Source organism: Crocodylus siamensis, chromosome 2 (genome assembly GCF_052110815.1).
Source record: "Crocodylus siamensis isolate JL-2025a chromosome 2, ASM5211081v1, whole genome shotgun sequence".
NCBI classification, from domain to species: Eukaryota; Metazoa; Chordata; order Crocodylia; family Crocodylidae; genus Crocodylus; species Crocodylus siamensis.
Window position 1 is genome coordinate 172,316,357 of NC_143396.1, and position 15,398 is coordinate 172,331,754.

A 15,398-nucleotide genomic window follows, 5' to 3' on the forward strand; every position below is an offset into this window, starting at 1 on the left:
CAGGAGTGGTTGGCTCACCCCTGATTGTGTCTGTAGAAAAGTAAAAGCTAAGTGGGGGTTCCTGTAAGAATCTGGAAATGCCCATGTTGGATCAGTTCAGACTCTCTCCCTTGAGGAGACAGAGTGGGGAGAGGTCATAGCATATTTTCAAGAGATGTAATTTTCACTGAAAATGTAGTTCTGCTTAATAAAATCCAACTGTCTATGGTCAGAAGTTTAATTACAGACATACCAAAAAAGAATCTTCCTAACAACATTTCTAGTTTGACAGATAGGGGTAAGAGCAAGAATATGTACAAATAGCACAAGAACTTTTGGGAGAAACTTGTTCCCAGAAGATTTCCATTCTGTGTTTCCTGACCATCCAAACTTTTGCTTGTGTGGACCAAACCCCTCTCCTGTCATTAGGGTATAACTAGTATCATATTACAATTCACTTAACTAGGAGCAATGTTACCTCAAAGTAGTACCACATTTTCATCTTCCTCTTTTCCAAGGTAGGTGCAACTGCAGAGACCTGGAAAAACATATCAGGCCGACTGGACCAGCTGAGCTCACCATCTTTTTTCCCCCTCACTCCCCTTAGGAAGATAAAAATCACATTTGTCTTGCAATGAACTAATACTATAGCAGAGCATTACAGACTCAAAACAACGTAACTTTTCTATGGAAGAGCTAAAACTTGTAACAGTTGTAAAATGTTTGGGCAGATTTGGATACCATATGTAGCATTCAATCCTTTTGCAAGGATGGATTCCATGTAGTCACAACTATTTGTTAGGCATGGTATACAACAGATTTCTTTGCTGCATTCAGCCACAAAGCAGGGCCACTGCTGTATGATTCAGTCAGCATTGACATTAAAGACTGAAGAATTATTTCTCCAAGACAGGAAGGGACTGTCTGGCCATCAAATCCAGTCTGTTCCTAAAGTAAGAAACAATATCAGATGTTTCCTATTATAAATGGATTAAACTGTACCCTAAAAGAACTTGCATTTTTTGCCCTTTCTACTGGAGTCTACTCCCCAAGAGGTTGCCTGAAATATATACTTGCTTTATAAATAACTGGAACACATCCTTTGGGGAGCTCAGAATGAGCAGAAGTTAAAAAGATTTTGTAGAAAAACTCAGATTCTGTATAAAAGACTGTGTTAGGATTACCAAATACCTGGCTCGTCACAACCTGTTCATGATAAGAGGAAATATTTTTTAATGAAATCTTCTAAGTATGGGCCTTGCAGATGTGGAAGGAACATAACATGAAGGTGTTTTCAGTTCGGACTTGGCTATAAGAACTCCCCTAGCAAACATGCAACATTAGGGAGCTCTCGCTATTTATTTTAATTTAGTTACATGCAGTGTTTTGGGGGCGGGTTTTTAGTGTGGGATGGAGTTATTTATGAGAGAGATAAGGAGAACAAATATATTATGCCAGTGTTTGGCATAATGCCAATCCACGGTCCCCTCAGCTCTGCTGCTGCCCCTCACTCCTGACCTATTGACCCCAGCCCTGCCAGTGCCCCTCACCCCAAACTGAAGTGTCCTGCCCCCTGGGCCATGATGGTGCCCCTCCCTCCTGACCCACAGCCCTGTGGTGCTGCCAGTGCCCTGCACTCCCAACCCATAGCCCCCTCATCCCGCCTGGTGCCCCTCACTCCTGACCCACAGCCCCCTGCTCCCCAGAGGGGCCCCAGCTGTCCCCGTCCTGATTGAGCCAGAGCATGGTGGCTTCATCTCATGCAGGCGGCGGTATGCGTCTGGCTCCAGTGCAGGCTGGAGGGAATAGGAGGGGAGGTTTGTGGCACCCCCGACCGTGGGATGGGGCTGCTGAATTGCACCAGTTTGAAGCGACGTTGGGTGGATACAGTGAACTACAAAAAGTTAAGGGCAAATCTTGTGGCATGTACATATGACCTTACTGGGCATCTAGCGGTTTTGAATCCCCCTGGGTTGATGGTTGTCAGCCAGTGGTCCATAGAGCTGCCTGAGTGCCAGAGGTGGGCCAGAAGGGTGGAGAGAAGAGGCTGGAGTTATAAGCCTCAGTGGCTGATTGTCACTGGTAGACTATGCATCTTCCCTTTATGTGTAAAATTCTGCCACTCTACCATATTGATTATAAACAATGAGCCTTTGCAGTATGCTTTAGTTTTGTTTCCTGATGGCTAAGGATGGAAGATCGAAGTAGCAAAATCAGCGACCTGCTTTTACGTGCCCTTGATGACATTTCTCAGGAAGACTTGAAAAGATTTAAAGACAAATTAGCACATTCCAATCTGAAGGGGAGAGGCAGCATTCCCCGAGGGCGGCTGGAGAACGCCGGCAGGATAGATACCAAGAACCTCCTGCTGGAATTCTGTGGCAGACACGCTGCAGCAGATGTGACCAGAGACATCTTTACTCAGATCAATCTCAGAGATGGTGCTGCCAAACTCATAGAAGAGAGAGAGAGAAGTAAGAAAATATTATTGTAAAATCATACGTTTCATCCCCCAACAATCTGCTCCAGGACAGTGTCAATAGGAATGAGAGGGGGAACAATAGGACGATGGCATAAAACCATTTTAAATCCCATCTAGGAGCCAGGGGGACTCTGGGCAAAGATGTTCACAGTGGATGCATTCTTTGACCTGATGCTTTCTCTTTTTACCACTCGCTTAGAAGAAAAGGAAAAGAGGTGGCTTGTAGGATTCCCCCCCCAGTGGGGGGAATCCTTAAAGGGGTGCAAAGCCAAAATAGCAGGGCACCTGCTCAAGAAGGGGTATACCTGGAGTGCATCCCCAGCTGGTAGACCCCTCGTCAGGGACCACTAGCAGTTTGCACAATTTACAAGAGGCTCTAGGCTGCTGTAACCTGTGCTGGAGCCGAGATGCGGAATCAATGACCTGTAATTAGGAGCTGATTGCAACAGAGAACCTGGCCCGGTTTCTTATCTTTCTTCAGCACTTAGCAGCTGAATGTCTAAAAGAGACCTTTTGAGGGTTTCAGGACAAACTTTACCTTCAAATCTGTATTTTTCAATTTGGACAACCCTAAAAAAATATAAATTGAGCCAACTAGCCAGCAAGCTTCGAAAACTGCAGACCTGAGTCCCAGGTTCTTTCTCTGAGTCCCACAAAAGTGTAAGACCTAGTATTTGGACCTGAGAAATCTCTCTCGTCATAACTAATGCATATAGTCCTTTGGAAAGTACCATTTAAATAAATATTTTTTTTCCAGTGAAGGTATTTCATCAGAGATTCTTAATGAGCTCTCTTTAGCAATTACTTCTTTAAACCCAAGATACGGTTACCAGTCAGCTACAGTTATATCCGTGGCTTTTTATGCAATATCAATTCACTGTAAATTCTTACAGCTGTCTAAATTTCCCTTTCAGTTTTGAACTCAAATCCAAGTACTTCAGAGGTGTTGGCAAAAGGTATGTAATACTTAGTACTGTGGTGTTTGGCTTATTCAGATGCTTCTCTGAAGCTTAAAAAGCAGAAACAGTTACGTTAACAAAAGTTTTGCAAAAGCCTTTCCAAATACCAGTATAAAACCCTAGGCTGTTGTAAAACACAGCTACCACCATAACATTATTTGCTGTGAAAGGCAGCATTGTTAAGAGGAATACTGTAACTGCACTTAAAGTGAAGGATGTTTTGATGGGCAGCAAATGGAATTAATTCCCAGGAGCTGTCCTTATGTTGCTCCTCATGGTATTGTTACTACAGTCCAATTCTGTTTCCTTTAAGACAAGACAAGATGAACAACATGAACTGCCTGAAATGATGAGAAAAATGAAGCAAAGAGAGACAATCCAGTCTCTGTCATCTGGTGCTCTTGTAGACTCACTGTTAGGCTAGGTACAAACATTTGGGGAGGTTAGGGGAAGGTTAGATTATGTCAAAAATGGCCACCTGATCTAATTTAGTTTGCCCAGGTTTAGACCTTATGCTTAGATTGACCTAACATCCTTTTGAGTCAGAACTGAACCAATGTGCTGCCCTGGTGCTGGAGGTCTCCCTTCTCTCAGTGGTACCATCTCATGAATGAGGATGGTAACTGGAGTTACTCAACTGTCATCAGCAAAGTTCCTATGACACTGTTGTCCAAACCCATGTGTTCAGACCAAGTTCTGGCATTTCAAGTTACACTTTCCACCTTAGTCGTTACATCAGTTTCAACTGAACATGGTATTCCCCTCCACTCCAGGTTGTAACGTGTTGTAAAGTGTTGTGATGCATGGCCAAATACTTTCTAGGTGATACCCAAGAGGTGGCTAGGGGAATCAAGTGATCTTTACCCACATAACTAATTTCAGTGTAACTACTTATTTGAGCAAGGGTGACAGTAGCAAACATACAGTAAAATGATTTCAGGATTCTTTCTAAAGAAAGGTGCAGGACATGTTTCAGGTGCTATTACTGTTGTTAAAAAGGTTTTATTGTAAAATATTAGGCTGCTTGCAAATGTGAAAAAAGGGCTTTACTGGAGAAAGCAGCACTTTACTTTGACCCAGCTCTGCAGCATCTGTACAGATTGGGCACTTCAGTCAGTACTGCAGCAAGGAGGGTGGTGAGCGGGGCAACTACCCCGGGCACTGAAGTGAAGTGGGTGCTGCCCAGCCAGGTCAGGGTGCAGGACAGAGCTGTGAGTGACTCATTTGGGAGGCATGGAGGTAGAGGAAGGGCAGGTCCCACTGCTGCGTGCACTCCCAGCAAGCATGGGATGGAGGTGTGTGCCCCCCCCAGACCTGTGCATGGAGCAAGGGCAGGCTGCCGCTGCAGGCTTTGCCCCGGGCACCAAACTTCGAAGCTTCGGCACTGACGTCAGCGGGACTTTTTGGCATTTCTAGCTAAAGCTGGTTCAAACAGACAAAAAAGCCTCACTAAAGTGCTTGGTCTTGATAGATGTTGGGCAAGCCAGGTCAAATTAAGGTGTTGCCTCTTCTGGGTACGCACTGGCCTCAGCGCAGGAGCATGCCAAGTTTAAAGTAAAGCACCACTTTTTTTCACATCAGCAAGAAGCCTTAGTCTTTCTGAGCTTCTAGTTCAAAATTCTGTCTGGTGCCAATGATTCAGAATCCTAGGAAAGTTAAAGAGGATTTTAATTAAATTGTAGAGCAATGAGACATCAACAATCACATTGGCAAAAATCTGATTCTAAAAACAAGATATGCAAAGTTGATTATTGCAAACAGTCATGAAAAGGAAAGAAAATGTGAAATGTCAAGTGGAACTCTGTACCCCTATCACACAGGCATTCTTTCCTAGCCATGGCTTCATTTATTATATAATGGAGTTGTTCAGCATTATAATTGACCCATTGCACCCTACAGAGGGCTATATTTCAGCTGTAGGTAAAGCAATTCCTAGTCTTTACACACAAATGAGTAATTTCAGGAAGAGATGCAGAACTAAGGTCACAGTTAAATCAGTAATATTATCCCTTTAAAATGAAGAGGATCATATATATTTAAGGTATTATTATTTTATAGTTTTATTTTAAAATGTTAATGAGAAAAATAGCCTTCATTCTGAACTTTTAATGGTGCAGCATTTCTAACGTTTCATGTCATTGTTTTAGATTACAGAGTGAGGTATAGACAACATATACAGAGACAGTACCAGATAATAAGAGATAGGAACACACATCTTGGTTAAAGTGTGCCTCTAAACAACAGATACACACAGCTGGTAATTGTAAATGAACATCATCATGAAAAGGAAAGAGAACATGAAATAATGGCCATGGGACGGAGATACACAGAAATCATGAGCGAACAAGCTGTTTCTTGAGTTACCATAGACACACTTTTTAAACTTGATAAAGATGGAAAAACACCAGAAATACTTATGCTGGTGGGAGCTGCAGGAATTGGAAAAACAATGACATCAAGAAAGAACATGTTGGATTGGGCAGCTGGAAAGCTTTATGAGGAACAGTTTGATTTTGCTTACTACATCAGTTGTAGAGAAATGAACCTTCTTACTCAGGAGACAAGTGTGGTTAACGTGATTTTGAAATGTTGTCCTAATAATAAGGCACCAACCGAGCACATTCTGTTACATCCAGAAAAGCTCCTCTTCATAATTGATGGTTTTGATGAACTGAGATTTTCCTTCGATCAGCCAGAAAGTGATCTCTGCTTTGACCCCTGGGAAAAGAAGCCATTAGAAGTCCTGCTGAGTAGTTTATTTAGAAGAACAGTTCTCCCTGAATGCTACTTGATAATCACCACCAGACCAACTGGCTTGGGGAAACTCAGGCAGTATTTGGCATGTTCATGTTGTGCAGAAATGCTGGGATTCTCTGATGGGGACAGAGAGGACTATTTCCACAATTCTTTAGGGATGAAAGGCAAGCTTCAAAAGCCTTCAACTTTGTCAGCGAAAATGAAATTCTCTTCACCATGTGCTTCATCCCTATCGTGAGTTAGATCATTTGCGCGGTTCTGAAACAACAGATGGAAAGGGGTGAAGATGCTGTACAAACTTCGAAGACAGTCACTGGAGTATATATGTTATATCTTTTCAGTTTAATAAAATCTCCTGGCAGAAATTCAGTGATACAGAGGCAAGCCCACCTGAGGAGACTTTGCTCCCTGGCTGCAGATGGCATCTGAGACTCTTTGGGGAAAAAGAAGTCAAGAAGTATGGCTTAGACCAAACAGACTCTCTCCCCCTCTTTCTCAATGAGAACATTTTTCAGAAGGACCTTGATTGTGCAAAGGCCTATAGCTTTATTCACTTAAGTTTCCAAGAGTTTTTTGCTGCTTTATCCTATATATTGGAGAAGGATGGGGAGGAGGGACATAATGAAAGATTCAGTGACTCCTAAAAGAGAAATGAAAACTTTGCTGGACTAGTATGGGAAATTCAGAAATTATTTAATGTTAACAATGAGATTCTTGTTTGGTTTGCTAAATGAAAACAAATTGAAAGACATAGAGGAAAAACTTGGCTGTCAAATATCATCTAAAATTAAGTCAAACTTAGTGATGAGGTTTACATCATCTTTTCCCACAACAAATGGATAAATCGAAACTCTTGAGGCATTTTACTGTTTGTATGAGATCCAGGAAGAGCAATTTGTGAAAAATGCACTGAAACATTTCACTAAATTAGAGATACGGAGGAAAAAACTTACATGGATCAAATAGTTGTTTCATTCTGTGTAAAAAATTGCCTGCATTTAGAGTCTCTTCTTCTACGTAGCTGTGAATTTGTATTTTGAAACCCTTTGGTGGGTGGAGGAGGAAGTGGAAGAAGAAGAAGAAAAAGAAGAATTGCAAATCCACCAAAGTGATTATGTCAGTAAGTATTATCTGAGCTCTGAAATCTGCAACTTTTCTTTTCTTTTTTCTTTGCTCAGAGTATAAAATTATGTACTTTTCTTCAGTAAAGATAGAGGCAAAAAAGGTCTTCACTTTTTATAGGTTCAGACAACACAAAATTCCCCTGTGAGTGCTAAAAAAAAAAAATCCACATCTGTGATGTCAAAGGCTGTCACCTACTTGTAAAGCTTTATGTAGCCAAGTTACATAAAGAAAGAAAGCCCCATGGGTGAGGACAGGTTATACCTAACAAAACAAAAATACTAAGGCTATCCTTGGCATTGGGTATGGGAGAAGAGGGTTTTTTTATGCTTAAATGTCATGTACTGATGAAAAGGAGGGTGAAACAAGTTACTTATTTTGTTTGTGTTATCTGGTATTGGTTTCACTTTGGGTTCAGTTTGACTGGATTTCCACAGCAGAGAGATTGAATTTTCTTGCCAGAAAGGGCCTTAACTAGAATGGTCTCGGCTAAGACATGACCATTTTCACCCAACCTACCAAGAACAACTTCTGTTATCTAAACAGTGTCTGTGGGAAAGAAAAGAGGTAGATCTGATTGGAATGAAGTACAAGGCTTCTGAAAGTGAGAGAGAGACAGCAAATGAAAGAGAAGGAACAAAAGGATGGATCTGGGTGTATGAGACTGAAAACAGGATAGTGTAGCAGTTGGCCAAGTTCAAGAGAGCTAAAAAAGACTGTTTGGAAGAAAAGCCAAAGATAGAATCTAAAGGTTTCCCTAAAGGACCTTGTTCAGCTGAAGCCCCACACTGCTGTTAGGGGAAATCCTGCTTCCCCTTATCTCAGAGAAAGGGATCTCTGTACTTCAGTTGAGGGTTTCCATCAACTTCTGTCAGTCAAAGACCAAACCCAGAACACAGTATTGTGTGTCTATTACCCAGGGCCAGTTGTGTGGAGGTAAAACAAATCAAGCCAGACTTGAGACTAAAGACCTTGCTCTGTCTTACCAGGTGTGGATACAGCTGGGGAATGATGCAGCATTGCCCCATCCTAGCTAGAGTAACAGTAGACTTCTCACCTTAATGTCTAGCTGAGGTGCACAGATTTCAGATCATCCCTTTTACTGCTACAATCTGAATAGCGGGGAAAACAGTTCCTAAATAATGTTAAGGTTTTAAAGTCTTGTTTGAGTAATGCATTAAATGCTTTTTCCCCTAAATTGAATCTGTTGTTGAAATGTGAAATACTCTACTACCTAAATATTGGTTGTTTTGATAATGCCAGGTGTGAAATATAGACCTGCATAGTGTCATGATGTGACCTCCATTTTATAGGTGACAACAGAATTGGAGTTTGCCATGTGCCTTGTCTTGGGCTATATTGAATTAGATGTTCACTGTGGGAAGTCAGCTTTCTGATAGAACTCTTTAAAAGTTTGAGATTGTGTTTAAGTTGGGTACCCAATGATACAGGAGACATTCACAAAGGGAAGGACCTAGGCAAAATAACACTGAATGTTCCTGTGCTTAAAAGTTAGGCTTTCAAGAGTCAAATTCACAATATCAAGTCTTTATCTTTGTGGGCAAATTAATGTCAACACTCTTGGTTAAAGGAGCATTGTAAAATTTACTGTCTTCAGAAATGATAAAGTTATTGACCAAGACTAAAGGAGATAAGCACTGAAGGCATTAACACTAGCGTTGGGCTTAGATGTGCACTTGAACACTCAAGGCACTGTGGTGCTACACGTTTTAACAGTGAATAGATTCTGTTTAGATCAACCTCTTATTTCATTTTATGTATCTTTTAGCACTAGATAGATTTTTGTTTCAGAGTACTTATACTGGATTGTAGTGTATATACGTGTGTACAAGTATATTGTACCAGATAGTATGGAAATGCTTGTAGAAGTAGAATGAAAATGTCTCTGGGGAATATAATCAAATATGTCTATGCTGTTTTTTCAGTGAACAGTGGAAGCATTCATCTATTTACCTGCTCTGTCAAGCACTGAAGGACCCAAACTATAAATTAAAGGAGCTCCAGTAAGAACTTTTTCCCCTTTAAAATCACTGAACTATAGCTTTTTTCCTAGAAATTGTACAGTTGTGTAGTTATATTTACTGTGGCTGGTTCTAACAGTTACATGAAATGGTCTTACCTCTTAGGGGCATTTGTAGGGGTCTACCTAAATTTTGGGGGGACTTACCAATTTTCACAGGTTGATTGTGGTGTAAAGTTCTAATTCTGTGGCTATTTCATGGTGGCCCCACCCCCGAGGGCTGATTGGTGGAGAGGCCTGGGGTTGTGGGGGGAGGAAAGAGGAATGAAGGACTGGCTGCCATTTTGATTGCTGGCTGCCTTTCTTGCAACCCCATCCCTCAGCACTGATTGACTGAGAGGGGGGCAGAGGGGGACAGATGCCATATTGTCTGCTTCCCTTTGTGCTACCCTGCCTGCTGGTGCCGCCTTTTCCTGACAGCAAGGACCCAAGGTTAAGTTGTTTTGTTGCTGTTGATTTTGAAGATTTTCTGGATTTCATGGACAATCCTAGATTTTGCTATTTCTGCAAAATCCACAAAACTGCAAATGAAGTGGGTCCCTAGGCTTGTATTAATTTTCAGTCAAGCTTGGGGGAGGGATGTAGGAGTACAGTTGCTATGTGAGGGATTGCAATATCCAAATTGCAAATTACAGAAACTGGGGTCAGTATCATTTTGTCCTTTTGCATACTTATCAGGGTCCTCTGTGCAAATCAGTGAGCAAGATGTGCAGCTGGTACCTGAGGTGCACCTAAATCTCTTGCCACCTATAATTCCTTACTGGTTAATGGTGGAGGTTTAAGGTTTAAAATGTCTAGGCAAGTCTCTCTGTTCTTGAGGGCATCAAGCATAAGTTGGAAGTGGCACCCAATGTTGTTTCTCATTGGCATTGGCTTGGACTTAGAACATAGTGCAAGGCAAGACTTCTCAATGCTGAATCCTCGGGCAGAGGGGCTGGCAGTGAAGTGGGGAGGGCTGCATATCAGAACAGCTGCCATGAACTCTGTGCATACTATGATAATTCTTCTTGGCAGGTTGTGGGGTTGCCATCTCACTGACACCTGTTGTGGGCATCTTGCTGCTGCTCTTAGAACCAGTCAGAGCCTGACAGAGCTGCGACTGCATGATAATGACCTGGGAGATACTGGAGAACAGCAGCTGTGTTCGGCACTGAATCACCCAAACTGCAAGTTACAGAAACTGTGGTAGGAAATAGTTGGCTTCCTCTGTGTAGTCACCCTAATCCTATCTGGAAAGCACTGGACAGGGTTATGTGCCTGGTACCCAATGTCTGCTTCCCCTACAACATGGAGAATCTAAGAGTCAGTTTCTTACAACATGTACGCAGCTTGGGGCCTTTGGAAAATGAGTAAAAGAGGTCCCAACCAAGAGTACTGGCTCCTCATTAATGAGTACTTGATGGGGCCAAGTTCAGGCTGGACAAGGTGCGGGGAAAGGGGAGAAGCAGTGTGGTCTAGTGGCTAGGATGCTGGTATGTCATTCAGGGGATTTAGTCCAGTGACCCTGGACTGGTCACTCATTTTCAAGGGGGCTTTTGATGCTGCATAACAGCATGCCACATTCCTGGAGGGGCAAGCTTAGTCACTGAGATAATGTGCCCAAATATACTGCTGTAAAAAGGGCCCTTTTCTGGGATTCATTGGGAATCCCTTTATGGTCCAAGCATTTTAAATCCCATCTCCAGCCTTTGTTAGTGTGTCTGGGCCTTATTACACTGAGGTGCCTAAATGTTGATTGGTGTTAGTGCTACCTTGGGTTTGGAGCAGTTGCACATTCAGGCCAACAGGGCCCTGAAAGGTAAGAATCCTCCCCACTCCCATTCTGGGCTTCCCCCTGCTTGCAGGGGCTCATCCCTAGTGCCAGACCACTGCTCTTCTCTGGCCCAAATCTAGCCCAGAGAGCAGCAGCAGTAGCAGTGGGAGCTAGGCAGGTTGGTCAACCCTTCCTTGTGTAACCCGGGTGGTACTCCAAGAGGTACCCCCTTTCCAACTGAAGGGATCAAAACAGGTGCACAGGCACTGTGGGAGGTGTATGGACTCTCCTCCCCCTGTAGAGCAGAGCCAGACCACCAATGGGGACTTAACCATATGCCTTTTAATGAGGTAACAATACTGGGAACTTAACAGGCATAAGTCAGAGGGTATAGTGGACACTACAGTGCCCCAAGGGGGCAGGATTCAACAAAGGTTCTAACACTTACAATCATGGACAAAAAAACAGGGTTAACAAGCTATAAAACACAAACAGCAGAACAAACAATATGGGTTGGTGAAATATAAAAAGGCACAAAATATCAAGGGAAATATAGGGCCTTAGTACCTGGAGGGGGAGAAAGACACAGTGGGCCCTTTCTACTGCAAGAAGATTTGCTTTTTGTTAGCCCACTCACCCCATGTCACCTCAGGTAGGGCTTGAACTCACATCTTCCACATGGTGGGCAGGAATGTTGCCACACAGCCACCACTGCTCTAGCTTGCCAGGGGTCTTGACCTTCCCAGAGCTACAACCTCACATCAAGCTGCCTGGCCTTTGATTGGAGGAGCTGGAAGCAGAGCTGGGAACCTCTCAGGTTGCTGCTCAGATCCTTGCTGGAGCTGGGGAGCCTCTCCTGCTGGCTGCAGCCTCTCCTCAGGGATCCTGGAGCCCAGTGGAGAGCCTCTCCTGCCAGCCACATGCCTGCATGCTAAGGGTCCCACTCCTTCAGTCTGCTGCTGCTGGCTCAGCTCTATGAAATTCCTTCCTTGCTGTCCCCCACTGGTCTCTCCTGAGCCAACCTGCACTGCCCCTTTTATCCCCCTCCAGGTGACCCAAGGGGCCAATCAGGGGACACAGGGGAGGGGAGGGGTGAGTCTCTGGGGCCTGATTGGTGCAGAAAGGGAATCCCAAGTCCTCCAATCATCTTTTACCCCTTTGAAACCCCTGGGCTAGGTCACTGCCAGTTAGCCAATCACACCTGCTTGCTCTCCCAAGGCAGACAGGGCAAGCAGCCACAAGTCAGCAGGGGAGAGAGGAAGGGCAGGAGGGCAGTGAGCAGAGACCTGGGGTGCTGGGGAGGGCTGGGGGGTATAGGTCCAACCTGGGCTAGTAAATGGGGGCAGGTAGGGTGTTTACACTAAGGTAGCTTAAAGTGGCTACATCTAAGTGTAACATGAGCTGGGTAACAGATTAGAGATAACCCTGCCATGGAGTGGCATAGCTTTGAGCCACCTAATGAATACTTAAAATTAGTTTCAGGCAGACAATTAGTTGATGTGCAGACAATACAGGGGTTAAGAGCTCCAGGAGCTCTTAAATCACAGCCCAAAATTACTGTGTAATAGGTCCTTTGAAACATGGAAGAGAGGAAATCCTCTCTCACACAGCCAGGAAATCTCTGCTGAGGGCAGAGCCCCTAGTTGTATTAAGCTTCCAGGCTCTGGAGATGGCATCCTGTCATCAGCATTGTATGTAGCTACGCATTCAACTGTAAGAAAAATCCCACAGTTTTTCGTACTGTTTGGAAGGGGTTAGATTGCCACATGCCTGGTCATGGTTGTAGGCACTGGGGAATACCAGGGGAATGAAGTTGTGCCGAATCATTAGTTTTTATTTGCTGATTCAAAGAAGAATAAGATTGCCAACAATGGAAGAGGCTTTATAGGTTTTCTTATCATGTATTGCTGTGATTGTCTAGCCTGTTCCACCCTCCCAACACTCTGCTTCCCTCTATTCAGCCCCTCTGACCATTACCATAAGAAACATGCAGAGTTTGATATGATGGAGTGCTTGGAAAGGAATCAACACAGGGATTATAGTCCATAGCCTCCTTTCTGAACAAACAAGCTCTTCCTAAACAGATTCCTTCATCAGTGAGGATCACAGCAGACAGGTAGGAAGCAAACAGTCATTTTTCTATCTTTCTGTGTCTTATCTCTACTAGGTTGGAGCATTGTAGTCTCACAGCTGGTTGCTGCAGGGAGCTCTTCTCTGTGATCAGAACCAGCCAGACCCTGACAGAGCTGGGGTTGGGGAGGAATGATTTTCATGATTCAGGAGTGCAGCTGCTGTGTGAGGGGCTGAAACATCCCAGCTGAAAATTGCAGAAAATACAGTAAGTAACAGCTGGTTCCCTTTAGTCTGTTCCTGTTAACTGTGGACTATTGTAATTGTTCTTTCAACTGGTATCACAGCAGTACTACAAATTAATCTGTACTACTTGAAATTTGTCTACTGTCTTCAGAAGGAGTGGGAGAGAATCCTACTGTTGTATATACTTGTCCAATTTTACAAAATAAAAGTGGGATCCCTCAGTGACCCTTCATACACTGTAAATGTCATCCACTTTCATACTAGTATGTGGGCTGTTATTTCCTCTCATTGTGAATGAGAGCATAGTTGCAGGAGTTTTTCACAGTTTGACTGGAATAACTTGCCTTTGCTCAAATTTTCTGCCACTATCACAAGGACTAATCCCTGGTAATGCCTAACATTTTGACATGGGAATAGGAAAAGGAAAAAAATGTTAAGGGGAAAAGCCAAAGAAAAAGGAAAAAAGAAGAAATCGAGCAGCAATAACTGTAAGGTGATCCATTGGCAGCAGAAACGGGGCACTAACCTGGCTCAGCCCCCACAAATGGAGGAAGCAGGTAGGGCCCTAGGGCAACCCAGCCACAAGCTGCTGCAGCAGGTGGGGAGGGACACACACACACACACATACCCTGTGCACCCAGGACCATAGCCGGCTGAGCAGGCAGGTTAGTTTCTTTCCGGTTTTTTTTACCTGGGCTTGTGGGGGGGGACACAGATCGAGACCCTCAGAGAGCAGGAATCAGTGGGGTAGGGTCAGGGGCTCCCTGCTGCACTGTGGGGATTGCCCATGACCTGGGCTTTGCCCCATAACCCATTCACGGGTCTAGGCTGGGTTGTGAGGCAATCAGAGCCTGGTGGCTGGTCCAGAGGTGCAGGCAGGTGGTTCCCCCCGCTGCGTGCACTGTGAGGGAGCTGGGGGAGGGGGGCCACAGTCCCCCCCCGCTGGCTTCCCCACACTGTGGACCTGGATGACCTGCCAGGCTCTGATTGCCCCATGACCTGGCCCAGCCAGGGCCTCATTCACGGTGAATCAGAGCCCAGTGGCAGCGCTGGGTAGCCAAGGGTGGGGGGCACACGGCCCCCTGATCTTTACATGGGGCATGGACAGGCTGCAGCTGCATGCTTCGCTCTGCCTGCTCCATGCCTTGCTGCTGCATTTGAAAGCAGTGTGGTGCCATGTGAGTCCCACTGCTAGGCAGGCCTTGCAGCTAGGCACATGGCACCGCACTGCGCCGCTTTCAGAGGCGGCAGGGAGCAGACAGAGCGCACCTTGCAGCTGCAGCCCACCTATGCCCTGTGCAAAGATCAGGGGGCCACGTGCCCTCTCCTTGGCTGCTCGGTGCTGCGCCTCTGTAGGAGCTGCCGGGCTGTGCTGGGCTCTTCCTGGGGACGACATGGAGCGGGCGTGCACTCAGCCCCTCCACCCCCAATTATTTTTTCACCTTTTGCCTATGAAGTGGACACTCTTTTTGGGCAGCCAAGTTTCTCTGTCCTCCTCAGCCTGCCCATCTCTTCAGGCTTCATTGTTGAAAAGACTAGCAGGCCCAGTTATCTTGGTACATCCAGTTTGCTGTTTGGCAACAATCCCAGGTGGCTGTGAATGATTGCAAAGCTCTTTGTTTGACCAAACTCCCAAAGTGTTAGGTGAAATGCTATTTCAGACCAGCATAGATAGTGAACTAAGAGGTCAGAGAAGTCTCTTAGAGCTACCCCTGGATTTTTTGGACCACTGAGTATCCCCATAGAGTGGGGCTGTCTGTATAAGTGCTGACCCCATGGGTAAGGGCTGCACAATCCCACTCTTCAGATGGAGGAAAGAATTTCTCTCCCCTTCAGTGCTTACTGAATGTAGAGGGAACAGAAAAGGTTCTGGGTTAGCCCAATTATTCTCCTCAGTTTTCTCACATGAAAAGCGCCTGCTGGAAGTGAGATTTGCCAGGCAGGGAGTGAAGGTGACAAAGATACTGAGGGCTTTGGCACCAGGGCAAC

At 44.7% G+C, this 15,398-nt stretch overlaps 1 protein-coding gene across 1 annotated transcript in view; it reads left to right on the forward strand.

Annotated features, from left to right (window-relative positions):
• The window catches only part of LOC149871326 (ribonuclease inhibitor-like), a 32,284-nt gene that overhangs the window by 13,421 nt on the left and 3,465 nt on the right, over positions 1-15,398 (forward strand). The window contains exons 3-6 of the mRNA XM_090034609.1: positions 3,376-3,417; positions 9,246-9,323; positions 10,355-10,525; positions 13,261-13,431. Coding sequence (XP_089890735.1) covers positions 3,376-3,417; positions 9,246-9,323; positions 10,355-10,525; positions 13,261-13,414 — 445 coding nt within the window. The 3' untranslated portion in view covers positions 13,415-13,431. The remainder of the gene's footprint in view (positions 1-3,375; positions 3,418-9,245; positions 9,324-10,354; positions 10,526-13,260; positions 13,432-15,398) is intronic.